We start from the raw sequence: 26,472 nt of genomic DNA, 5'->3' as shown, positions 1-26,472 counted from the left end.
AAAAAAAAAAAAAAAAACTCGCACACGGACAGATAAGATTCCATTAATTAGAAAAGTGATTCTGAAAAGCCTTTTGGGCGTTGGATATATCCGCCATAAGACAATTAAAAGCACAATAGTCCGCAATGTAATATTTTGCATCATCAAATTTGTTCTGTTACGCAAGGACCATCTTAAACACAGTGCTTTATGCTAGCGTTGTGATCCCTTAACAACTTAATGCACTACACCACATATATAACGACTTTTCATATTAAGGAGTTGTGTGTGGAAAGTGGTGCGATTGGAAATTTTGTCAAAAGAATTTATTTTTAGGCTAAAAAAAGTCAGAGTGTATCATCTCAAAACTCACTGTCTATAGTTTGAACATAAGAACAAAAACGGACCGAAAGAAAGACAAGCTTAAATCCAGGCAAAAAGTGAAATTGAATCGATCGCTATTATAAAAAGTAGATCCGTCTCAAGTCTTTCTGAACGTTGCCTACATTTCCATTCAATATGCCCTTGTACTGAGCGTAAAATAATTAATTTTAAAATGGTCCAACAAAAATTTTAGATAGAAAAAAAACGCTTACTTTTTTTTCCTCAAGCTAAGATAAAGTCGTAATTTTATGCAAACTGACAAAGAAACTAAATTCTACTCCACCAATTTCGAGAGGATATGCATGACTATCTACTTTACTGGTCAAGGGACAATGGGGTTCCCCCGTGAAGCTTTGCTTGCTAATAACAGTAACTTGATATAAACTGAAATTAGATTTAGACTCTATTCGTATTTTGTGGTTAGCAAATGACAACGAAATCACTGTAAACGTAAAACTCCAACGTGAAGGCTACGTGTGAATTGCACCTTTAGTCAACAATTCGTCACATTTGCATTTAAATAGGAGTTTCAAATCATTTGTCATTACACTGAGTTAAAGATTAAACTCTTTGCCAACAGAAAGGTGTAAGAACATTGCAGCCAACAGTATGGCTATCAATAAATGTTAACACAAGTACTCACCTGAAGCATTGTTTGCTTCATCCTTTTTGTTTTCTGCCTTATTTGCTGTTGCTGCTGCCACTGCACCAGCGGCGGCCGATGATTCATTAGCTTCATCATCGTCGCTATAATCATCATCGTCATCATCTTCAGCATTCTCTTCATCCCATTCATCTTCATCTTCTTCGAGGTCATCATTATAAACCTAAAAAATAAAAATCGTGTAAAAAAAAATATACATTTTTTTTAAAATAACCTATACACATGAAAAAAAAAAATTATTTTTTGGTAACCCTGGCTTAAGGAAACATCACCGTTATCTTCATCATCACTGAAATCATCGTCGCTATGCTCGTCATCATCTCCAGTATCACCGCTTTCGGAATCTATATATTATTAAGGAAAAGGTGGAAGAAGAAGAAAAACGCAAATGTGACGATTAGTACTAAAGCAGTAAGTAGTCTTAGAAATGCTTACAAAACACGGCATTGGCTAAATTTAAAATAGCTAAAAACCAATACATTAAAAAAGCAACATTCATAGGACGAGCAGATTCAACAGAAGTATTAACGGTATTAGAAGGAGAAACAGTTGTTGGTTGCTCAGCTATTTGCTCTTCTTTTAATTTCAATTTTTTTAGATATTCATCTAAATCATCATCAACTTCTGGTTGCTTCTGAGTAGAGGTCGCAGGTACACCAGAAGAACTATTGGTTGAAGCCCGTTTAACTTGTAATTGTTTCTCAAATGCTTCCAATTCATCCAAATCAATTTCTAAACCATTTAAACAAAATGCAGTAAGTTTATCTGCAATAAAAGTCGATATGATTCTTGTGATTCTTCTAATAAGAGCAGCGGAAATCAGAAGCGAAGACAAGTTAAATGTCGAATATGATGAAAGAATGCTTTTTCCCTTTCCTTTCTTATTTTTTTTTTTTTTTCTCACTTTCTTTTATTAATGATTACTTAAATATGTTAATATGACTATATTTACCATCATCTTCGGAATAATTGCCATTCTCCTCATCATCATCACCTTCAGAAGTGGCTTCCACATCATGAATGTCAAAACTTGAAATATAAGAGATTATTTGTAAGAAAATTTAGTTTTTATTCTTAAAAAAAAAAAAAAAAAAAAAATCCTGTTTTAATTACAAAGGTGCAATAAATTTATGCGGACGTATGCAACAGCCAGAAGGGCTTGGGTTAGACTCATCTTTTTTATAGTGACCGATTCAGAGTCATCTTTTGAATCCCTTTAAACTTCTCTGTTCGTCTTGTTTTCAAGCTGTTTTGATGAAATTTGGCACATTGACGGGATTTGACCCGAGGTCGAACGCTATTGAATTTGAAATTGGTTGGGATTGGATTACTCTTTCAACCACTTCCCGTACCTTCACCCAACTTATTTTGAAAAGTCATTATATGAATAGCAGAGTGATGTAAAGTATTTAATGGTGTTTTAATATTTTTAAAGACAGATTCTTCTATGCAAGGGTTAACTTTACAAATGCTTATTACAGACTGGATTACGGACTGGATTTTGTCAGTGTGTATCGTACAAAATAATACGACCGTTCCGGGCAACAATTTCGCTCCACGGTTATAGATATGTATGTGTGAGTAACGCACTTGCTTTTTCTTTTCGTTTATCCCGATTTGAATGAATCTCTCGTTAATGCAATCTCTTCAAAATGTGCCCATCAAATAGGTGTATGGCATATGGCCCGAACATAATATTTATAAAATTGTCTTCTTTGTTGCCACTTACCCATCTAAGAATTTCAATGAAGGTAACATTTCAAAGATTTTCTCTCGATAGTTATCGGATTGTGTCGCTTCATTGTTAAATAAATCCAACACCGTCAATTGTTTAAATTCTTTCAATGGTTTCAAGGCTTCCAAATCTTTAATTTTATTACCCGATAAATTTATATATTGCAATTTGGGGCTGGTATGTAAATAATTGAGGCCATTTGATATTCTGAAAACATTACAATATATATATAGATATATTTTTAATAAAAGTAAAATAAATTTTTTTATGATATAAAAATTATTATATACCTACCTGTTATCGGATAATTCCAATTTCTTGAGATTAGGCAATTTAGGGAAACCTTTTAATGTGGTTAAACCAACATTAATTAAACTTAATGATTCCAAAGCGGTATATTCATCTGTAAGGCCTACAATACTTGTACTTCGGCAATTATCCAAATTTAAGTCCGTTATCTAAATATATATTTATATATATGAAAAAGAACAACAAATCAAATATTTTTATTTAAAAAATTATGGTCTCCACTTTATAAAGACAAAAGCAATAAAATATTATGGTCAATATTAAATATATCAAAACAAAAAAAATTTATATGTAAAAAATTTTTAATCTTAATTTTTTCATAAAATGTTCGTTGGGTGGCGCATTTCTATATAATCGAGATAACACAGATGATCATTTTTAAGAAAAGTACAGTTAATTTCGCCAAGAAAAGTAGAACAATAACTACACCGCTAAAATTCTAAGAAAATCAATAGTTAACGGGGGTACAGAAATTGCTTATTACAAGAGTTAAAGGGAGAATATCTTTGCAAGAAAGGGTTATTTACTGCATAAGCCTATAGATATAGATATAAAAAACTCTAGGGAAGCACGCATAAGAATGCATAAGAATGTGAAATTCACCACCATCATCACAAACAATTATATTTAAATATTTACTAAAAGTTAGTTAGGAAGGAAAGGAAAGAAAGTCCCAAAAATATGAAACGAAAATTGTTTCACTTTAACGTAACAACAATAGTAAGAGAGAGGGAAAGCAAACATATGGCAAAAGAACACGAACACCTTGTTGCTTTGCGTAGAACATTCGCACAAACACCTATTCGATGAGTTAGAAAACAAAAGTGAGCAACAAAGATAAAACTAGTCGCATTTCAGCAAGCATTCATACAACAGCCTGACGCCATATTGCTTTGTTGTGTATTGGTTGACACAGTGTACATAAATGCGTCAAATAAAATAAATTTAAAAAAAAAAACAAGCAAGCGAAAAAACCAGATATATGACGAAAAAAAAAACAAAGTTCCTAAAATGTAACGTTTACTCAAATACATTTTCAATTAAAATTGATTATTAGGATGACAATTACAAATTTTCTTATCAAATATGATGTAATTCATAAAGAAAATAGGAAGTAATAGATATAAAAGAAAAAAAATGTTCGGCGAATTCGCTTTTATGTTCGCTGAAATGTACAGAATGAAATGGAATCGAAATCCTTTGGGTGAAGAAACTAGACAGAAAAAGTAAAGAGAGAGGGAGAGCGCAATCATCGCTTTTGTAAACAAAGCAAAAGAAAAAAAGAAAAAAACTTGATTGTCGGGAAAAAGGTGTAAATGAGAGAAGTGTTGACAAAAAGTTTTCTGAAAGAAAAAAAAAGCCAAAGAACAAAAACGGTTGAAATTTTCTAGCGTTGTGACCGCTGCCTGATAGGAAACCACTTTTCTTGATTGATTTTTGATTATTTTTTTTCTTTGAAAATTCTTTTTTTGACCTTTTTTTTAGGATCCTTTTTATAGCCAGAGATATTGCTAATAATATGTTAATTAATGCACCGCAATGCAATAATGCAAATGGTGAATGTTATGAGCGATGCAAGAGGTGAAAAATAAGTAAAGTCTATTTTTCATACTTTATAAATTATGATCATGCGAAACTGATTTCAATACATTATCTAACCGGTTGATATAAATGCAAGCACAGCCAGGCTAGTCATTGAAAATGAACCATATTGAAGAATGTGCGTAGCAACAACAATAACAACAACTGCGCACTATATTTTTAATTGATCAATACAGTCAGTCATTTGCATATGTACAGTCGGACATTGAATGCATGTATGCGTGTGGAGGTGGTAATTATATATATATACGTGAAATTTTTCAATATTTAAAGCCGCTTGAAAAGGGACAAAACTATGATTTATCAAGTGAAAGAAATTTTACAATAACAACGATCTGATCATATATGTCGCAATTGGCCGCAAACTTTTATGCGTAAAAACTCATTAAATCAGATTCAGCGACAATTTTTTAATAATTTCATTTAGGATGCAGCAAGCAACATAAATTAAAAAACTCGACTTTGCTGTTGTTGATTGAGCGTTAAACCGTTTACCTTGAACTAAGAATGTTTTGCTTTTCTAAAATCATATTAAAGCCTGAAGCCATAATATTTAGTAACATGATATCGAAAACTAAGCAATTAGGAAAAAAGAAACAACATAACCTTATTTAGTCTAACATTTGGTTTCTGTATAACAATTTCATTATCCTGACTGGTAGGAAAGCCCAAATTAATGAACGCAGACATTGCATACGTTTAGTGAACAAAATCACTGTCATGCTTGGCTAACAAACTAATCGACAATAGCGTTACCACCCTATTCTATCCAATACTATTCGATTATTGTTTGTGGAAGAGGGGAGATTCGCTCATGTGCATGAAATGAAGATGTGCGCTGCATGTATCTTTACACTGAGGTCACATGAATTATAACTGCTTCTAAATGTATATCAAAGAGGAAAAAACTTGTCGTTAATGTCATATATGAAAATGCGTTAATTAATGCGTAGTAACGAATTGTTTTTCAATTTCACTTAACTACTTTTTAGGTGTTAAAAAATTCTAATTACAAAAATGGTAAAGAATGCCTTCCGTAAAGTAGCTGGCGTAAATAATTATTTATATATTTGATGAAAAGATTATCTTTTTTCAAAGTTGCAGAGACGAAAACAAGAATCCGAATATGGAAAAGAAATCTTGGAATGAATCTGAATGCTTCACATACTGCATAACCTTTTAGAGGTAACATGTTTCAATGACTTTAATTTACTAATAAGAGAAGCTAGAAGCTTTGCTTTGGTCTTTTAGCTGTCAATGAGGATCAAATGGTTCTAGTGTTATATATCTATCGAAAATTAGACAAGCGGATTAAACATTTTCGATAAATACTCGGAAGATTCGATGCTGTTCCGAAGATGTACTCCATGTAGTCTCGGTTAGGCATATCTAGGCGTTATAGATAATATAATCTAATTTGTTTTTTGTTTTTCTCATTACTTTAGTTCTTTCGCTTGGTACTAAAAGTCTATCTTTAAGACTGACCTAAGTGAATTTAATTAAGATCAATCTTTTCGAATTTCTACCTTATTATAATAATCGGCGGACAAACAGTACCTACTACAAAACAACTTTGGAATTTGACGCCTACCAAGTATCTGCGGATGTTACAAACCAGAGATAAGGTACACCCGTCATTTGTTGGTGGATCTTTCAAAGGGACAAGACTTTAGGTTATTTGAAAAAATCTTTCTTGGTCTGAGGAGACATCAACCATGATATTGTTCACTTTCTTTGAACAGAAGAAGACTTGGCTCTTGTCTAAGAACCAATATAAATTACTTTTAATATGACCAAACACTCCAGGGATATCCCCTATACACGGTATAAGACGGTGATGGTCAACAAAAAGAGAAAAAAAGAGGAATCTAGCGAGAGGACGCGCAGACTAGTGGACATATGCCCAATCGGTCTATGTGCTATGTCTTCATCGGCCTAGCACTTACCGAAACTATGACCAAAGTAAACCTTACCGCATTGAGATTGAAATCCGCGAGCATTGACTTGGTAGTCGTGATTCCAACCTGTTTGCCTATTTCAAAATCAATGAAATCAATGAAAAGAACATTGGCTCCTATAGGTCTGGTAACAAAAAAGACTTCCAAATCGTAATGTGGACCTAATGAGAATATTGTTTCGCTTTGCTTTAATTTTGGATTAGCTTGTCTTCTCGTAATGAGCCTAAAGGAATTTCTCATTATTTCTGGCAATTATGTATGTTGTATATATTGCACAAGATATGAGCGTGCAAAGGAAATTGGAAAAGTTCAGGGATTAAATTGATTAAGCTAATTGAAGCTGGCCCTAGTTTAAAATTCTTCTATAAATCATATTCTACAGCTTCAGTTGCTTTCCGAAATATTTCGATACTACCTATAAGATTTCCAAATAAAGCTTTATCAGTGTATCTAGTGACCATCGGCCAAAAATTTGTAAAAAATTTCCCCGATAGTTCCTTGGCATACGCTAGATTTTAGTTGTCCTAATGACAAACAGAGCAAATAAAACAGCACTCTAACAGGTCCAGAACGAATGAAAGAGTTTCCACCTGCTGGTGTTTCAACAATTAAGAACCATAAGAAATTTTTAATTTTGTTAAGAACAAATCTATTAGATAGTGGCATATGAAATTATCTATAAGCTAAAATGTTAACATTTGATATTTTTTAACCTCATTTTCAGCTCTTCTAATCAAGGAGCCAGTTGTAAAAAACGGCTTTTCTAAATTTCCCCTATCTTATTGCGTCTATGGACTTAATCTTCAAAATGCAAAGCGGAGCCCTAAAATCTTGGGATACCACTCTTTGAATTTAGTTAATCTTGATCATCGACGAGGTTAGACTTGTTGTAAAACGTTCACAAATATGTAATCTTAACATACAAAAAAAAAAAAAAACGCACTTACCTGATTTGCTTTACGAGCACGTCTTTCCAATTCTATTCTTTTTTCCATTATGATTGTTTTTTAAAATTATTAACGATGTTGTTGCGTCTCTTAGTGTTGTTAGTTTATATAACTTTTTTCTTTTTTATTACTATTATTTTGTTTTACTGGATTTTAATAATTTTTGGCGCTGATTTGCGGCGTTTCGTAATTGAGAAAATGTATCTCTCTCTCTTTCTCTCCCTTTAAAAAGAAATTTTCCTGTTTCTTTTCGTAAAGGTATTAGTTAGTGGATGTGTTTGTTTGTTTGCTAGTGTTTGCAACTAATACCAACACAGAACTCTGACTGCACCTTGCGTACGTGTAGTGTGGAGAAAATATACTCAATATAAAAGAAACGAAGAATTTTTGACTAACATTTAACACATGTATGCCTATATATATATATATATATTATGTATATTTATATATATATATATGATAGATCTGTGTGCGTACTTGCGTATATATATATATCTATATATATATGTAGTTCGTTTTCAATTTTACACACAAGCACAGATTTGAAGTACTTGTACTTGCATGCGTTGCTTTGCGTACACTTTCAATATTTTTGATATATATTTGAGTTGATAATACAATGCCTGCGACCGCTTCTTCTTCTGTTGTTATAATTTATTAATCAATGTTGCCGTTAAGCCAGGCAATAGAATTGCTGTTAAACTGGCAGTGTTGTTGACGACGACGTTAATTTTTTTTTTTGTGCAGATTAAAGAAAGATTTTGTAATGTCAAAATACTTTATTATTCGTCTGCAACCATGTAGTATATTTTCTTTTTTTTTAATTTTATGATCCACACCAGCGTACTTCTTCTTTAACCCCATATCAATTTTATCATCATTCATAATCATCATCGTAATCATCATCATAATAATCGTTATTAACGTTATGGTGGTTGCAATGGTGGCGGTGGTGTTAATGTTCATCATCATTATCACGTTTGCCATTTTTAATGAACAAATGAACATGAAAAAAAATAAATATATTTTTGTTTTCAATAAGTTTATAAATTTCGCTTAATAGTTTTTTTTTTTTTTGTTTTTTCTAATTTATTCGAATGTAAACGCGTATGCAGTTTGCTGTTGATATAATTTCCATATACTTACCGATATAAAATTTATGAAAAAACTTAAATAAATCTAGCTGATTTCCATTGAAATTCCTTTAGTTTAGCTGAAGGACAATTTCTTCGTTTTTTCTCTCCCTCTTCAACTATTTAATTTTGTTTAAACTTTATTTTTTCTTCGATAGCCTTTAAATAAAATCTTCCTTTTGTAACACACACAAAAAAAATATAATACAAAAAATTAACACACACGCTTCGTAGTCGTTGTGTCGGCCTTTCTTCTTTTTACTAATTTTCTTCTTCTTGTAAAATGTTCTTCCATTCGTTTCATTCCATTTGTACTAGTTTATTCATCGTTCAATAGCATCAATTCGCCGCTTGTTTATTCCAGAGCTGTATCTGATATAATAGAAAGAATACTAAACAGAGAAAATCGTGTAAATAAAGACGATTAAAAAAAATTTGCACCCAAAGCATTAATCCATTAAATTTATTAAAAAAATGTAATACATAATAATAACTAAAAAATGTAATGCAAGTAATAAATAACGTTGTAAAGAAAAGTAATGAATCTATTAAAATGTTTCGTAAAATCGCCAAAAAATGCAACTGTGCATTGTAATTCATTCTTATATGTTAATCAAAACAAAGTAAGAATTTCATTATTAATACATAATGTATAAATAGAAGTCGACAAAATAGATTTTTGTCGCTATTCAAGTAGTTTTTTAGTTACTCTAGTGGCCTTTTTCACGATTTGATTGGGACAATAGTAGCAGAAAAATATTATGCGTTCTATTATGATTATTGAACGTCTAAGTTCACTTCCCTAATATGACTTTAACTCGGGTATGATTCATATTAGGTTTGCAAATAAATTTATTCCTTTGAAATTGATTTCTTCACATAACGTGCTTCCTGACGCGTTCAATTTCCTCGAAATTTCAGATATAGATAACTTAGCTATTAAAGTTTCAGTAATTTGTAAGCTGTCATTCGATGTATATCACAGTTTAAAGAAATTTGTCTGTTTTTAACGGGATTAAACTGGAAAAAAAATGCGTCTAAGCAACGGAAACAGTTAAGTTTGATTGGAATGAAAATGCGATAAGCCACGAAACAGAAAGTGGTTTACGAAATTTCGGGCAAAAAATTGTAGTCGTGAAAACGATGAAAATTATCGAATGTACGTCTGTCTACCGAAAAAACAATCAAAACAAATTATTTTTGGACCCTTTCGGTTAACTCTTAATCAAAACGAACATTCAGTTTTATTTGGTAGGTCAGCGGTTGGCAGAAGTTCATGCGAAATGGCTGTCTCTCTTCCAAATCGGCAAATATCCACCAAGTCTTCATCGAGAAGCTGCCCGATAAATGACAGAAGACCTTTGGTAACCATTTTGATTATTAACCTTTGTAAGAAGTAAATTTTGAATAAAGTTGAATTTTAATTTCATCAAAAAACCGAAGGTTTTATTTACACACTTAACATTACTTTCGTGACCCATGATAAAAGCAACATTATATTCAAAAAATAGTTGAACTTATAATTATTATTATCGCTACTATTATTTTTATAATTTAGCTAAAAAAATAAATTCTAAGATTAAAATCTTAAACTGGCGTCTAAGACTATGGGCTTTACTGACAGGATACTGAGTTAGCATTCAAGCTGCTGTTCTTACTTAGCCGTTTAGCCGGATGATTTTAAAGTTAAAACAAATTATATTTGTCGAGATTTTTAATACATATACAGGCTCTCAGAAAATTCTTCTTCTTCTTTTTATACTTCATCAAAATTATTGTTACATCGACAATTTCTTGAAGGGAGTAATAGTTTATATGTTCCGTATAAGTTATAAATTTCCATACGTTTCTCGATATTTAAATTAGGTAAGTTTTTTACTGAGATAGTGATGTGGCAAAAGATGAGGGAAGGTTACTTGGTGTAGTTTTAACTTTCACCCAAGTTCTCGGTTTTGTCAATTCAGCAGTTCCCTAATATAAGCGAAATAGTTCGTCAAATATTGCCTTAAATTATTGTTTATGAACAATTCTGGGCAGACAATGTATGAGCTTTAGAATTTGCTTTCAACCTCTCTATATGGTTTCGAAAACGTAATTAACTAGCGATTTCATGTTCTATTTTTTTTATTTCTATATTTATATTTTTCAAGTACGCATTGGAAGATTTATGATTCAAACGGTCCTGTTTTATTGAAATGTACTCGTTATAATTTAAAATAATCTTTTAATGTAATTAAATTCTTCAAATATTGCTTTAAAACATTAACAAGCAAAAAGTATAGAAATATTTCGAAATGATTATTGATGATAATTTCAGAATAATAATGTAAATCAACTGTTACGGATAGGTATTAAATACTATTTCGATTTGCATTTTTCCTATTCAATACTTAAATTACTCTTTTGTTTACGTGTTATAAGTTGCATAAGCCATTTACACACACAAGAAGTTGCAGAAGGTATTTAACAATATTACAGGGACGTTTGGGTTTATATCTTGCAAGAAAAGCAATAATGGATTGGAACAAAATTGGAAATTGCGAAAGTGGGTCATATAATGAAACTACCAAAAAGAAAAATGAGTTGGAATGGAACAAGCTTAGTTTTTATTAAACGAATTAGAAATTATTTTTTAAGGACGATTGATCGGTTAAGGTATAATTTATTGGAAAAAAATCTGTATTAATAATAATAAAAATATTAGACTATCTTTAATAAAAAGAGACTAAGGTGTGGAAAGGAAAATGTAAAAAGTGCTTTGTGACATAGTTTTTAGAAATTAGTAATGAGAGATAGAAAGAGAGAAAGAGAAAGAGAGAGAATAGTCTGGCTACATTGTTCGTTTTATTATTCGTGTCACTTCGTTTTTCACTTTGCAAATAAGGTATGTAATTACTATTTAATAAAATCGCGTCACAGTCTCGATTAAAGAAAAACTTAATGGAAAGTAATGATCTCTCTTCTTACGAGCGTAATATATCCTAGTGTTTCTTTCATATCATAGAGATTGTCTTAACTTTTTTTATAACCACCACGTTCTACTTTCTTTTTTTTCGTTTTTATAACGTATGTAACACCCAAAAAAAAAATCTTAGAGATCCTATAAAGTATATGTATTCTCCATCGGCATGAAATTCTAAATTGATTAAGCCATGTCTGTCCATGACGTGTTGTCGAGACTATCCTAGCCGTAAAAATGAAAATATCGACTTCAAATTTGGTAGAATCACTGGAAGTTTTTGCACGCACGCTAGTATTGAAAAAGGGCCAAATTGTTGAAAGCAGAAACCCGCAATGGAGCATTACTCGGTTTATCTGAACAAAAATGTTGTGAGTTTTTGCTCGTTACTCCGAGGCGGAAATTTTTCGCATTTACTTTACGAAACACTTTGCTCTTTACGTGTAAAAATGAAAATAAGCGTGCTTATCCACACAAAGTTACATTTCTCAAACAAAGATATCTGCCTAAAAATAGTGGACGTGGTGGATTAATTTTTCTGTTAATAATACCAGCGATATGGATATCAAATAAAACGACTTGAAGAGCAGAATGAGAGAAGCCAAGCGTGTTAATTCTAAAATAATTGTGGTAGACGTCACGACTTTGTGGATAAATGTTTTCTTAAAAATAACTTCGATATGGATATCAAGTGAAACAACTTGGAGTGTGGAATGCGATAAATATTTTAATAGTGGTGGGCATGCAAAGCTCGGCAATCGATTACAACATTCTTATTTGTTTTTTGTATATTTCATTTGCCCTTCCACCAAGCTAAATGGTAGCTTGTAATATTTTATATGAAACCTTTTCAAATTTTCCCGCATTTGAAGAATTTGAAAAATGTAATATAATACCTGCCTTTGTATTTAGCACAATTTTGAATCGTGTTAATATATGTGTTAAAATCGAATCGCTTTTGCTCTTTAATTATATTATGTTGCCTTGTAAATATAATATCCGCCAAAATATGCAAAATGCATTGGTTCGGTAATTCTCAAAAAGTTAAAGTGCCGAGCGGAGATTAATGGATTCATCTATATCTTTATCCTTTCCTTTGTCCCATTCAGAACGGGCACAGACAACGACTGCTGACTTGCTATAAGCACTTACCTGAAGGGGCTTCGGCCATCCCACTTAGAATGGAGACTGCCTGGTACCACGCACTAAACTTAAAAAATACTTGCTTGGTTGCCTTTCGGTTTGAGAAGGAGCTTTGCCCTTATGATTCCATCCCGCAATAACTCCATAGCTAACTACCGAGCAGGGAAAGTTTTAGTTCCAGATCAAACAAACGAACCTTAACGATGTAAACCCAACCATAGCGCAGAGAACGTGCATTTGTAGATTCGGAAACACGGAAAATAAAAGCGAGAAGTAAAACCAATAGAAACGAAATTCGCGAAAGGTAATCATTATTAAAGTAAGTAATCAACCCGCTAAACCAAGACGGCTTTTCCTCCCATTTGAGTTTTGTTACTATCGAACGTTAAACGGGTTTTTCATGCAAACAATAAAACAGAAAGTGGGCGGAAAAGATTTTTCCGCTTCTTCAAAATTAAATTTTAGAACAAAACTTTTTACCTGCATTTGATGCAAAAAAACTTTTGTAAAAAAAGGATATATATGTTTCAATCAATAGGTAGAAATTTTGATAGAAGAAGAAGAAGGAATACAAGAACATTACGTCTCAAATGTACATATATAAGTTGAAGGGTCTTAAAGATCTTAAGATTATCAAGCAACGATAGAGCTAGAGTTTTAAATGTCAAAAACTGTGTTAAAAATAGTAAGTTCAACAGCAAGATGCTAGAGGCCTACATCCCGAAAAGCTTCTTTGAAGACTTTTGGAATATCCTCTTAGGATATAACCTGAATGATGTCACTATGTTTCCCAAATCTTAGATACCCATTCCGTAGGATACGAGACTCAACTGCAGAGCATGATCGAACAGAAACCTTTCGGCTTTTGTCGTAATGGGATAAAATATGATATGATTAAAGCTGTCGTTAATGGAAATCGTTTAGCCCATCTGTATGCACTTAATCAGAGTTGACCTAATAGTATCATCCCAAGTGATTGACGGATTATCACAATTCGACTGATTCGTAGGCCAGGCAAAAATGTAACCGTTATTGCCAACTTAAGACAGATTTCTGTAATTAGTAGTAATTTTATTAAGTTAATCTATTCGATGGCCAATAAACTAATTAAATTATCAAAACTTTATTCTGATCCGGTCTTTTGATTATCAAAAAGGCAGACCAGCCACATGTGTATCAAATTATTATCTTTGCTAATAAAAAAAAAATATATAACCGTTTTATCTTTACTAGTAAAAAAAACCAGGTAAGTTATTACGCTGTCTTCAGGGATCGACCGCGCTTACGACTGTGTAAGGTATAACAACCGATATATATAATATTTCATATTTGCGGACATATGAGCCATTCGTTAACGTGAGCCAAGCTTACTAATGAAAAATATATATGTTTACATATAGGCAGGCTACCGTAGAGAGTGGATTAAGAGTGGCGTAAGGCGTACGATTAGTCCGTTCGGTAAGTAGGTTTCGACCGTCCGTTGATCTTTTTATGGGTCAAAGTCTGTGGAATGTCCGTGGAACAAAAATTTGAGACCTGCCATATCTTTCGAACTAACTAGTCACGCCATGATAGTTGTACCCCTCTTATAGCCTCCAATCATCTCAAAGTAGCACTTAACTGATAGCAGACTGACTCTGCAGGCTGCTTGGTGGTGTTAAAGGTCGTTCACTATTTGCTCCTATGTCAGAAATGGGCGAAGAGTTTACCAGTTCCTTGTTTAGTAAAATATTCTCTTTAAAAGTTTATGGTGTTGGCGGAACCACCAGTAAATTTACTGATATCAGCAACGGGTGCATTCATTGTCATCAAAACCACCTCTTCATTTTGGTTAGATATTGCTAAAGTAGAATTTGTAAAAGTAAGATATCTTAGTTAGATTTTGTTATAGAAAGAACAAATTTTTTTTAGAATTTGTTAAAGTAAGAAATTTTGGTTAGATTTTGTAAAAATAAGAAATTTTGGTTAGATTTTGTAAAAGTAAGAAATTTTAATTAGATTTTGTTATAGAAACAACAAATTGTGGTTAGATTTTGGCCCTAAAATCAATGAGCTTTTCGTGTGCTCTTTGTATTTTAAAAATTTTGTTTTTTTAAAAATCTTTAAATTCTTTTTCGTTATTTTGGTGTCTTCGCCAGATTCCATTCCATTTCTCCTTATACAATAATATTCCCTTTTGTCCCTTCTGTTTTCTTATACAAGAAATCTTTTTTAGTCAAGTTCGTTATTTAACGAACTGTAAAAACTTTCTCTTGCATATTCTCAGTTATGTTAAGAATACGAACCGGTGAGCGTAACAGAATTTTGCCCTACTTTCCCGACAGAGGTTTTCACTACTGGCTTGTTATTTAACACAGCTGAATGGCGTTACCGTTTAACCATTGAACAGTGCTGCCATTTTTTGACTATTTTTCTTATTTATTATAAGCAACCTTGTACTTTGTCTTTTAAGAGGGAATTTAGCGAGGGCTTTGTTTAATTTGATAATAAAAATTATGGCAGTCTACTTTTAAGCTAACTTGTAAAATTAAATAAGTTTAGTTCGCTTATTTTACAAAACACTATACATCTATACATCTAGAGGTGATGATAGAAGAGGAAAAGCGACCAAGTCAAGGATAAAGAATCGGAAACAATCAGGAAACCATTAAAAAGAATAACAATTTCTTTTATATATTTGTATATATATTAATAAAGCTATTTTAAATGTATAATAGAGCTATTATATGAATAAAGCTATTTATATATAAATATAAATTTCTTTTCTTTTGCAAACTGTTGCAGAAAGTGATAGTCAAACTCATAAATTCGATTGTTCTTCCTCGCGTAACGGGCAGAAGAGAGCCCCACAATAAATGCTACAGTTTAATGCAATCGGTTGGGTCATTTTGGTTTGTACAAATCCTTGGAAATTATATCAAGCTTGTAGTCGGCATTTTAAAGACCAAGTTCGTCTAACATCCAAGAAAAGAAAAGGGTAATCAACTAAGAGTTTTTACAGAAATTTGACAGTAATGAACTTGGAAATCTGATGGATTTTTTCATCCTGAAGGTCATGCTGTATATAGATTGAAGAGCAAAGACGTCAAGCAACTGCCTTGTGGAATACCGTCATATAGCTCTGTCTGTATTCATTACCAACACAGGCTTGGTTAAAATATTTAGTGTCCACGGATGTATTTGAAGAGATATTAAAAAATTTAAGAGAATTTGACCAAGCTTCGTGTCAGGTTCACGCATCATGGCTGATGTCCATACAATGCTTGATAAGCACTTTACCAGCTTTCCTTAGACTCGCCAAGAGGAAAAACAGTTGATGCATACGTTCGTAGATTTGCGTGTGTGATGCGCATAAGAAAAGTTCGACAAAACTATTATACAAGGAAAGAAAAAAGTAGCCACACCTATCTAATGTTATGAGGTATGCAAATTTCCTTTTTTTTTTCTTTTTTCTCATCTTCTATATGATAACGTTAATGGGCACTAAAGAGGCGGTTGCAACCTAATATTCATTCATCAACTTTCATCCCTTACAGGATGCGAGTTCAAAGTTGAAATGCTTAGCTAGATGGGTAAATCAGACGGCTTGGAATGATTTAGAAGTAAAATTGCAAAAATTTTATAAATGACGTAATGATTAGCTGCGTTTTTAAGAAACCATTATACTATAAGCGAAAAAAAGGGCTTAGAGACAATAAATGATAATGATCAGGATGACAACTGCTACGAATAAGAAAATTATTTTCGGCTGTTGTCGAATCTTTCTACTAATACTCCAGACTTTTTCTGTCTTTTTTTTTTTTTCTTTCTTCGCATACTTCTCTTTTGTTTGCGTTAACAGGAAGAAAGTTAAGGCTACCAGTACGGATTTTAAAAGGCAGTTTAATAGAAAGCTGAATAATAACAAATATAATAAATTCATTGAAAAATATATTTAGTGAAAAGAAGAAGATAAGAAGGCGCTGAAATAGTGGAACAGATTTGCGAAAAAAACCTTATTAAGAACGAGCGATAAGAGTTGGTACAAAAATGATAAAGAAAAGCCTATTAGCCTTTGCATTGGAATTTGTACAACTGTTTTGAGACATAAATTTTATGAAAATTACATATCAAAAATTAATAATATGTTTAATACAATGTTTCGAAAAAATATAAAAAATTCAATCTTTAATTCAATCAATTTATATAACGCATAGTATTTAATTATACGATTAGCAAATTGAAAATGGTAACACTGTATGCCCGGAAAACATAAAACATAAACATAAAACGGTGTGAAGTTAAAAAACTAAGATGTCCATCGCGCGCCTTACTCGTGGCTCAAAAAATAAATAAATCGACAAATAAGTAAAAAAAAGATGAAATGTAAAAAAAAAAAAAAATGAAATGAAAAAAAAGATTGCTAATAATAAAACTCATAACGCAATAAATAAGTGAAAATCCTGGTCAGAAGCGTAAACAATTTCTCAATCGGCATTCTTATTACAACGCAACTAAAAAGAAAATAAATGCCAATCGCATGTATACAGCGGTTTATATCAGTGCAGGGATGTTAAACATTCCTTGCAATAAAGCAAGAAAAAACAATTTCGTTTTGCATTAAACATGCAAGTTCATATGATATTATTACATTTTACATGCTCAAAAAATAGAGACGTTGTAAAAAGTAAACATTTAGAAAACATTTCCATTTTTTAAACAAAAAAATTACTTCGCATGAGCTTTTTTTGTCTATAATGCTGCTAGTTTTTCTTTATTTGTGAATATCAAACCAACAACAGAAAGGACATATTAATTAATAATATTGATATTGATTAATAACTAACATAACTAAAATAAAATTTTTAAAAATAAATAAGTCTATATAGATGTTTAAGTGAAGAAGAGAAAAAGAAGATTAGTGTTGGAAAGTTAGCAAAGCTAATACGAAATGCAACGATTTATTACCAAATTATATAAAGCATAATTTCAACTTGGGGACTTGGGGGCCAACGGCTTCAATTGGGGACTTTTGCAAGTAGCATAGAGTATTACGTTCTTTCTGCAAATAGTAGAGAATTTTATTGATGATTTAACGTTGGCTTTGCTTGCCTACCTTTAGGTGTAATATTAATGTAATAATTGAGATTGCTTATACGTCCTGTTAGAATTTCTTTTTACTTTTATCTTCTTTTTGATGTCACAAATATGTTTATATATGTTTATATTATATGTTTTATTAAGTTTAATCAAAGAATAATCTAATAATCTTTCCGTTTTTCTTCGTTTCCTATACTGTATAATGGATTTAAAGTTAAAAAGGGAAAGAAAAGCCACAATATGCTTTATTTTTTTTTATAAACGATTTATTTATTTTCACTTTATTTTTACTTTATTTTATTTATTTATATGCTTTATTCACTACTTATTCACTACTACTGTTGTTTTTGTTGTTAAATTGCCAAATTGTTTGTTTGGATAGAATTTCAACAGATGTTTTTTATTGATTAGCAGAGAATTTGGAACAAATTGGGGAATTTTGCCGACGGCTTTGGAAATTAGCATAGAGTATTACGTTCGCTCTGTAAATAGCAGAAAATTTAGCTACTGTTTTGTTTAATTTGATAATAAAAAACAAATTATGGCGGTCTACTTTTAGGCTAACTTGTAAAATTAAATAAGCAAAAGTAAATAATAAATAAGTTTAGTTCACGTATTTTCCAAAACATTCAAATCGTCATTATTCTTATTGTAGTCATCAAAAATAGTAATCACCTCATTTCACTTTCGTTCCGCTAATTTAGTCAAACGAACTGCCAAATCCTCACTTACCGCATTTGAAACTTTTTGTTCATTAAGTGAAATAAAAAGTATTGTTTACAATGTTTTATTTAAACCAGTTACAAATTTGTTTATTATTTATTTTTGATTTCGTTTTATCTGTTATTATTATTTTCTTATAACATCATATACACACTGATGCTACACATAGGTGACAATTATAATTTGATTATTTTCTCTTTTTCTTCTTCTTTTTTTTTGGTAAAGTCATTTTAATTGATTCTCGCTGGTAAAGTGTTTGAGTTTTTTTATTCATTTTGGTAATATTTCATTTATTCATTTATTTTCTTTTTTTTTTTTTTGCAACAAATTTTAACATTTATAAATTATAATTTTGTTTCTTTGTTGTTGTTTGTTATCGGTTTCTTTAGATCGTGTGTATTGTTACGAAAGTAAGGGGAATAGCTTTTATAGTTTTTTAAATGATTCCTACACTCTACGTCACTTATGGGATAAGGACATATTAAGTTTGTGCGGTTGTATGCAATACCTAGAAGGACATGGAACAGGAGCATCTTTTTTTATTATACCAATCTATTCTAAATCGTTTTCTGCATCGATTTAAGCTTGTCTGTCCATATATCCGTCTATCCGTCTTATTCTCTTGTATTCAATTTACAGGCCGTAATTTTTCCAAATGAAGCCTTATTTTAAAAATGCGTTAATTGAACAAATGCGTTAAGCGAAATGGTGTATAATATTGGCCCGAATTCCACTGTAATGTTTTCATCTGTTTTTTAAACTGTAAAGAGTGATCCAGGATTTCTGTAAATAATTTTTGTCCAATGGCTGTTTACGTTAACCAAACGTGGATTTGAACATATCGAAAACAAAGTTTATCGCATTGTCTGTTTTCCTGTGTAATTTCTTCCCCAACATAAATAGGATATAGGAGTTGATCAAACTTTTTGGCCGTTTGCGAATTTATTTTTCCCAAAGAAAAACAAGAGCAACATTTAATGCGAAAATAATGGAGAATATCAAGAAGATATTGTTGGAAAGTTATCAATTAAGTTTCTGCAATACAAGTCAAGATTAAGATTAATAAACTTCACGAGTGTCCCTTAAGACAATCTATTTTACAATATCGACCAAGAAATTTATTAAAGTTCCGGAGTAACTAAAATTGGTAGCGGTTTAGTTTAATCTTTCAAAAGCTACTTGTAGGGGGCCTTCTAAAATTGGAGAACTGTTTTTCAAGACCCTTGCAAGAAATTCCCATCAAAAAGTTCTGCTATAACAAGGATAACTGTCAAAAGTGCGCTTTGATGCGTTATTTTAAAAGGTTGATGGAGGAGGTGTCAGGAGACATTTTTGCGTCTAAGGCGATACGATCCGATAAGGGTCTTAAAAGATAATTTAATTAAGAAATTCGAAGCCATTGCGTAGGTGGTCTGTGGAAGGCCTTTTAACATTGATATAAGTGCCTGGTTTCTCATTGGGTCCACTTTATGCGATATCGTTAAAATCTTGAGTTAAAAAGAAAGAAAAAAAAGGATTTGTGATAATCCCCGATATTTTTTGACATAATATATATTTTCATCTTCATTTTGTTTTTTTTTTTTTTTTATTTTTCAAAAGGGGGCATAAAGTTCTTTTTTTTTAATTTTTTTTTTTTATTGTGTTAAACTTTTGAGCCCAGGTGTCACTTTTTTGTCAATTGTTGTTTTTGTCAAAAATTGTTTGAACGTTTTTTTCTTAAAATTACAAATTTCAGAGAATTAATAATTTCAAATGCCTTTGTTGTTGTTGTTGTTTAATGTTACCATAATAATAATGATGATAATGATGATGATGATAACAATTATTATGATGACAATAATGATTTTTGTTTTGACATATACATTGACTTAAATTTTAGAATTGTGTTGTTGCTGTTGTTGTTGTTTTCTTGTTTTAATTTATTACTTATAGTCTAAAATAAATTTATGGAAATAATTTCGTTAACATATTTATTTTTAATATTTTTTTTTTTATATACATTTTCTATTTGTTCTTTTTTGTCATTAATTTATTTGTTTTCTTTTTTCGTCTTCAATCTCAACGTTAACTAATTCTAAGTTTTAACAGTTTTCTTCTCCTTTTTCTTCTTATATTTTATTTTGATTCAGTTTGACTTAAAATTTCTAATTTTTAATTTGTTTTTTACATATATATATATATATATTTTTTTTTTTGTATTTTATATTAAAGCTTTGATTCGGAATTGTTTTTTTATTTTAAATTCTAGTAATTGTTATGAGTTTTTTTTTTTTTTTTTACAACAAATTTCTATTTTTATCGATTTTTTATACAATCTTTTAATTATTGCAATAATCTTAGTTTTCGATTTTTTTTTTGTGTGGTTATCTAACGTTTTAAAATAATTTATTTTTTAAATCATTTTCATTTTTTGTTCTACTTAATACGTTTTTGGTGACAGGCACAATCTTACATAAATTCACAACAATTTTAATAATTATTTTAATTATCTCTCTAACAATTTATGCAAATTTTTTTTGTGTTGTTTAAAACAAAAAAAAAAAAAAAAAATGTGTTAAATTTAATAAAAATAAAAAGTTTATAAAGAAGCTAAAGGAACAAAAAAAAAACTTATTTCTGAAACCTTTGCTTTTGTATAATAGGAGCGATGTCAGTTTCGGCTTGTGCCGATTTTATTGACACCCACCACTTAAGGGAGACTGAAGGTATTGCTACGTTAAAAAAAAAATTCCTCCCTCCCTGAGCCGAGAAAGAAGAAATTTTACATCTTATGGATGGGTAAGGAAATGTGATCTCGGTCAGATTTTGCTCTGTAGAGTCACACCTTATAACAATAGAAAAATTTTTTTTTTTTTTTTTTTTTTTTTTTTTTTTTTTGTAATACGACCAATTACTCAGGGGATGTACCTTAATCGTATAACACGGTAACTCTTAGAAATATGAGAGACAAAGAAATAGGGATGTGGTGGCCGCAGCATAGTAGGTGTGTACCCAATCGATTAATGTTATGCCTTTATCGACTGATTACTCACTGTTGTTAAGGCGAAAGAAGATTGCTATCGGACTTGAGATTCTAATCCGGGCTGAATAATGACTTGCTAGCGTGTGATACCTGTTCGGCTATTTAGGCGGATAAACTTGTAAACTAGTATTTGGAATGTCATGAAATTTGGACACATTTCATATGAAGATGGGCGCTATCATCAAAAATCATATATCAATAGCCGTCCTTTGCTTATAAATCCAGCACAAACCTAAAAAGAATTTCCAGCGCAGTTATGAATAACTCAAAAGCAATATCTTCTTCTTATGTTCTTTTGGATGCAGAGGGTAATCTGCAGAAGTACGAGAAAAGGCTTACTTGCAAGTTACGCGAAGAGAACAAAAATCGCAAAGTTGACGTCTGCAAAAAGAGTTATCTTCATCAAATTATTACGGGCGATGAAGTCCTGAAAATCGTAACCGAAGAAAATCGTAGGTTAATCCAAATCTTTTGCAAAATTAAATATTGCATAATAACGTTACGACGTGTGTCGTTTTAACGAACAGCTTCGTAAAGTTCAAGACGATTACATCTGAAATAAGTGAACGCTTTTCTAACCAGATTAAGCCTATAAGTCATAATCTGTACTAGTAAGGTGATAAGGCGGCAAGTGGATACCAATCCGAGTTCCTTAACGTCAAAGGTTAAAAGTATTTCGGTAAAGATTCAATTGATTCAGCAGGGCAACAATATGGAGGTACACAAGTTAAAAGGAAAAAATTCTCTTTTTACACGATTTGTTTTGTTTTAACACGATTTTTTTTGAATTTTTTCCTTTCGTTTTTGATGTTTCTATGAATATTCTCATTCCCACTCTTTACAAATATGTCTGGAATCAGTCTATTATTTTTTCGTTTGGACGTTGTCTTTTTTGTACGTTTTTTCCTACACGAATATTTTGTTTACACGAATTTTCTGAAAAAGTATCTGTCGTGTAAAAAGAGAATTAGGTGTACATTTATTTACCACATCAACCTATGTATATTTATATGTACGAAGAATGCATATACGAAATATAAATTATTTCTATTTAAAGACATTTTGCTGCTTAAATTGTTATTAATCCATTTCTGAAAATAAAATACGTCAGTGTAGAAATTTTCAGTGTACAATTCTTCTTCAAACGAATAACTTATCCAGGAGACAATACCGGTAATAAAGCCTTCGGAAAAAAAATAATTTGCTGCTATTAAAGTTATCAATGAAAATCTGACCTACCATCGCATATCAGAGGTCCGCCAGAATCACCGTGCAATATCTGTACACCAGTCAAATGCGGCTTTACGCATATCATGCCAGGACTCAAGAATAAGAAAAATGGAAATTCCAATGTGTCCTTTACTTCTTCACAAGGTACTATATAGAAATCACCGATTTGTATATCATCAGCCACGGGACCATTCTAAAGGTTAAGGAAAAGTTCATAATAAATACCTTCGAAAGTCAAAATCGCTTACATCATATAAACCACCCCAACCTAAACTTGTACAATTCGTATTTGGAGCGACAGGATATTGAGGTAAAGCAATTACTGAGACGAAATCATTATTTAAATTAAATTCATTCTCAAGTTTAATTAGTCCAATATCACAATAAAACGGCCAACCATTAATCCAGCGACGATGGACCAGAAGCTTTCTTGCGTTTCGAATTTGCGTCGTATTTGACTTTTCTGTACGTTGTGGTTGACCCGCAACTACTTTAATTGTGACAGGTGATGAAATCATACCTCTAGTCATAAAAATTTCAAGAAAAATAAATCCATACATGAAAATTCTTCTCCCTTGGCTTACCCTGTCATTAAGCAATGTGCTGCTGTTAGTATAAGATCGGCCTTTATTATATTACCGCCGCATATATGATTATTATCATTTAAAATGGAAACAACATGCCTGATCAGTTCATGATTGTTCGCATTGTAACCTCCTCTAATCGGGGATGCACTATGATCGCTATATCGAACGGACGTATTAAGCAAAGTTATTGCCGTTTCATTATCAAATGAAATTATTTCCCCTTTATTTTCGCAACTGTCCTCTATTTCTCTAGGATCTTCCATTTGAAACGTATTGATGAAATTTGATAGCAAGATGTTTAGAAAAATTAATGCTTTTAAAGAGTACAACATTTTCTTCAATGAGTTTACAAAAATAAAAAAAATAAAAAGACAAGAAGAAAGTCATAGAAAAAAGACAGTAGTAATGAGAAAAAAAGGAGGCAAAGGGAATAAATAATTAACTTATGCATCAAAGTTGGAATCCCTATTGAATCGATCAGTAAATGAGCGGTAGACGCGGCATGCAAAAGTAAAACGTATAAATATCCAAAACTCAAGCAGACCGACCTCTCTAAAAGTTGGCAAGTTAGGCACGAAAAAGTCCTAAACTCGAAAGATCAAAGCCTGATATTGCATAACCATTGTAAACTTGTGCTTCACGAGTTTTTTATTTAATGATCATTTTGCTTGTTACTTAAAAATTAAATCGAAATAATTGTAAATTATTTCCCCGACCCTAATTTCTAATACACTCAAGTCATTTTCGAATTTTAATTGCATTCTTCTTCTCTCTTGTCTCCTTTCTTTTTGTTCGCTTTCTTTTCCAGTTTTGAAAGTTTCTTTTTCATTTGCTGCTCTTCACATAAAATATCTCGAACTTGACGTGCTTCAATCAGGCTAATTGGTAATGGGGCGCATTTGAATCCAGCCGGATCGTCCTTTTGCAAACGTATAAAACGATTTCCGGTCGTATAATATAATGGGAGGCAGGCAGCAGGACGTATACGACTTTTGGGCCAATTTTTAATCAAAAACTCGTTTAAGTCCTCCTCCTCTTCCTCCTCTTTCTCTTCATTCCCTTTAACAGCTGTTTTCGAACCCGTCCAATACCAAGATCGCATTTCATGTGGGGCCTGCGAATATGCAGGTTTCCATTTTTTGTTCGGCTCACGGCAATGTAGACACCAAGATGATCTGGTTTCAGTGTAGAAATTAGGATCGGATGTAGGCCAAATACGCATTATTTTTGAATTTTTTTTTTAGTGAAAAAATGAATTCAGTAAGAAATTAAAAAGTTTTTAACATTAATAATAGGTTAACATTTTTAATAATATTTTTTATTGATTTTTATTGATTTATTTTCTGTCATTTCATTCATTTCCGATATGACTTTTAACAGCCATTCCAGTCACTAGAATCTGCCTTTATCGGTATGCAAGGGCTCTTATCTGCCATTAAGCCATATTTTAGACTTTTGCTTGGGCTTTAATCCGAAATTCAAGCATTTTAAGTTGCGGATCAGCAGTTCGGAGACATATGACAAATTTTTTGGTTTTTCTTAGTATGACCAAATACTCTAGAAGTGTCGTCTACACGTGCTACACAATCACAGTCACAAAGAATTGAGAAAAGGAAAAGAGATAGCGATTGGCCGCCGGCCAGGTATGTTCCACCGCATTGAGAATTGAACCTGTGAACGCTGACATGCCACTTGCAATTATATCCACGTAAGATGAGGCCTAATAAAATTTCAAGGAAAGATTTCTTCGCTTCGGTTTCCGAATCGCATTTTCAAAGACTGTAAACTTCGATATAATTATAGCTTTTTCAATAATCGCTTTGGAAGACAGTTCGCGAAGTAATTTTGAGACTTTGCTCTTACGCTTAGTAATAAGTGAGTAAATCTTCCGCCCTCGAAGACAATCTCTTTCAATTTTGACGTACTTTCTAGAAAATTCGAAGCGACTTTAATAATAGCACTTGCGCCTGTTTAAAGGAACCGATACTTTGTAGTTTCCGCTATTAGATAAGGTGATGGGTATGAAAATTTAACAGTGGATTAATTATAGTAAAAATAAAAGTTTTTTACATTTGCAGAAAACTCATCAAGAGTAAGGTTTTTTCTTCTTTGTTTTAAACTACTTTATACAAAAAGTAAATACTGGAATAGATCATATATATACACATATATATATGTATAGATATATGGATAAAAACTTAAACTATATTAAATCATAAAATTATTATAGAAATTTTTAGACCACATTCGGATTTTCATTCGGATCTATTAGGCGAATTAATGCGATGTTTTAATACGAGACAATCCTCGAACTTTATTTTTGATCTGTATTCATTCCATATAAATAAAATTTTTTTTTAAAAACATTACAAATTAATTTTAGAAATTTATAAAATATTTAGGTCGCATTTTTAAGGTGAACTCTCGGAAACGTTAGTTAAATTTCATAGAGCAGAATGCACTGTAAGCAGTTTCGTTTTGTTAGATAAATTGTAAAATTTGGGAACGTCCGGTTTAAAATGGGTTGGGTAAGAGATACATCAAACACATAGTACTGATATTGGCTTCATTTTAAAAGGAATTTGAGAGGGAAGGAACGTGAGAACGTCTAACTTAACACTGAGTCCATCAGACACGTGAATTATATTTGCATTTAAAAGTGTATACTGCCGTTGCCTTCTGTAGGTATTTCTTTTGGCAGCTAGCGCGGAGGTAATTGCGGGGATAATATGTCAAGAACCGATTGCTAACACTGCCTGATAAATCCCTTTTATGTGATATATAAAATGGATTTGTTCTCATGGTGCATCGAGTAGGCGATCTCAATTTTTTAAATACAAAAATTTTCAACGTTCCAGCGTTCGTCCTCGGGCCGAAGGAAATTACTATGCCAGATTTCATCAAAATATTACCAAAAATTTTCGGCTTTTAGGTTGACCACGAGAACACGAAAACGACAAAAGGGCAGACGGATAGGCAAGCTTAGATCGATACAGAGAACCGTTTTGCTATCGCTAT

The 26,472-nt window shown here is 31.6% G+C and overlaps 3 protein-coding genes across 3 annotated transcripts; all 3 read right to left on the bottom strand.

The window, feature by feature from the left end:
• Window positions 1-974: 974 nt before the first annotated feature.
• Window positions 975-8,983, bottom strand: LOC119638634 (acidic leucine-rich nuclear phosphoprotein 32 family member A). The gene is made up of 8 exons (XM_038035532.1): window positions 8,725-8,983; window positions 7,579-8,430; window positions 3,057-3,220; window positions 2,757-2,969; window positions 1,980-2,056; window positions 1,463-1,792; window positions 1,282-1,371; window positions 975-1,192 (listed from the first exon to the last, which is right to left on the bottom strand). The coding sequence occupies exons 2-8, from the start codon at window positions 7,624-7,626 to the stop codon at window positions 990-992; spliced, it is 1,125 nt and encodes a 374-aa protein (XP_037891460.1). The 5' UTR covers window positions 7,627-8,430; window positions 8,725-8,983; the 3' UTR covers window positions 975-989.
• Window positions 8,984-14,550: 5,567 nt separating this feature from the next.
• Window positions 14,551-23,717, bottom strand: LOC119638608 (mast cell protease 2-like). The gene is made up of 4 exons (XM_038035475.1): window positions 23,452-23,717; window positions 23,116-23,389; window positions 22,877-23,060; window positions 14,551-14,654 (listed from the first exon to the last, which is right to left on the bottom strand). Exons 1-4 carry the CDS (start codon window positions 23,715-23,717, stop codon window positions 14,551-14,553), a joined length of 828 nt encoding a protein of 275 aa, XP_037891403.1.
• On the bottom strand, window positions 23,289-24,749 carry LOC119638635. The gene has a single exon (XM_038035533.1). The coding sequence runs from the start codon at window positions 24,674-24,676 to the stop codon at window positions 24,206-24,208; it is 471 nt and encodes a 156-aa protein (XP_037891461.1). The 5' UTR covers window positions 24,677-24,749; the 3' UTR covers window positions 23,289-24,205.
• Between the last annotated feature and the right edge of the window lie 1,723 nt (window positions 24,750-26,472).

The sequence above is a fragment of the Glossina fuscipes genome, unplaced genomic scaffold, assembly GCF_014805625.2.
Source record: "Glossina fuscipes isolate IAEA_lab_2018 unplaced genomic scaffold, Yale_Gfus_2 91, whole genome shotgun sequence".
NCBI classification, from domain to species: Eukaryota; Metazoa; Arthropoda; class Insecta; order Diptera; family Glossinidae; genus Glossina; species Glossina fuscipes.
This window is presented reverse-complemented; position numbering and strand designations above follow the sequence as displayed.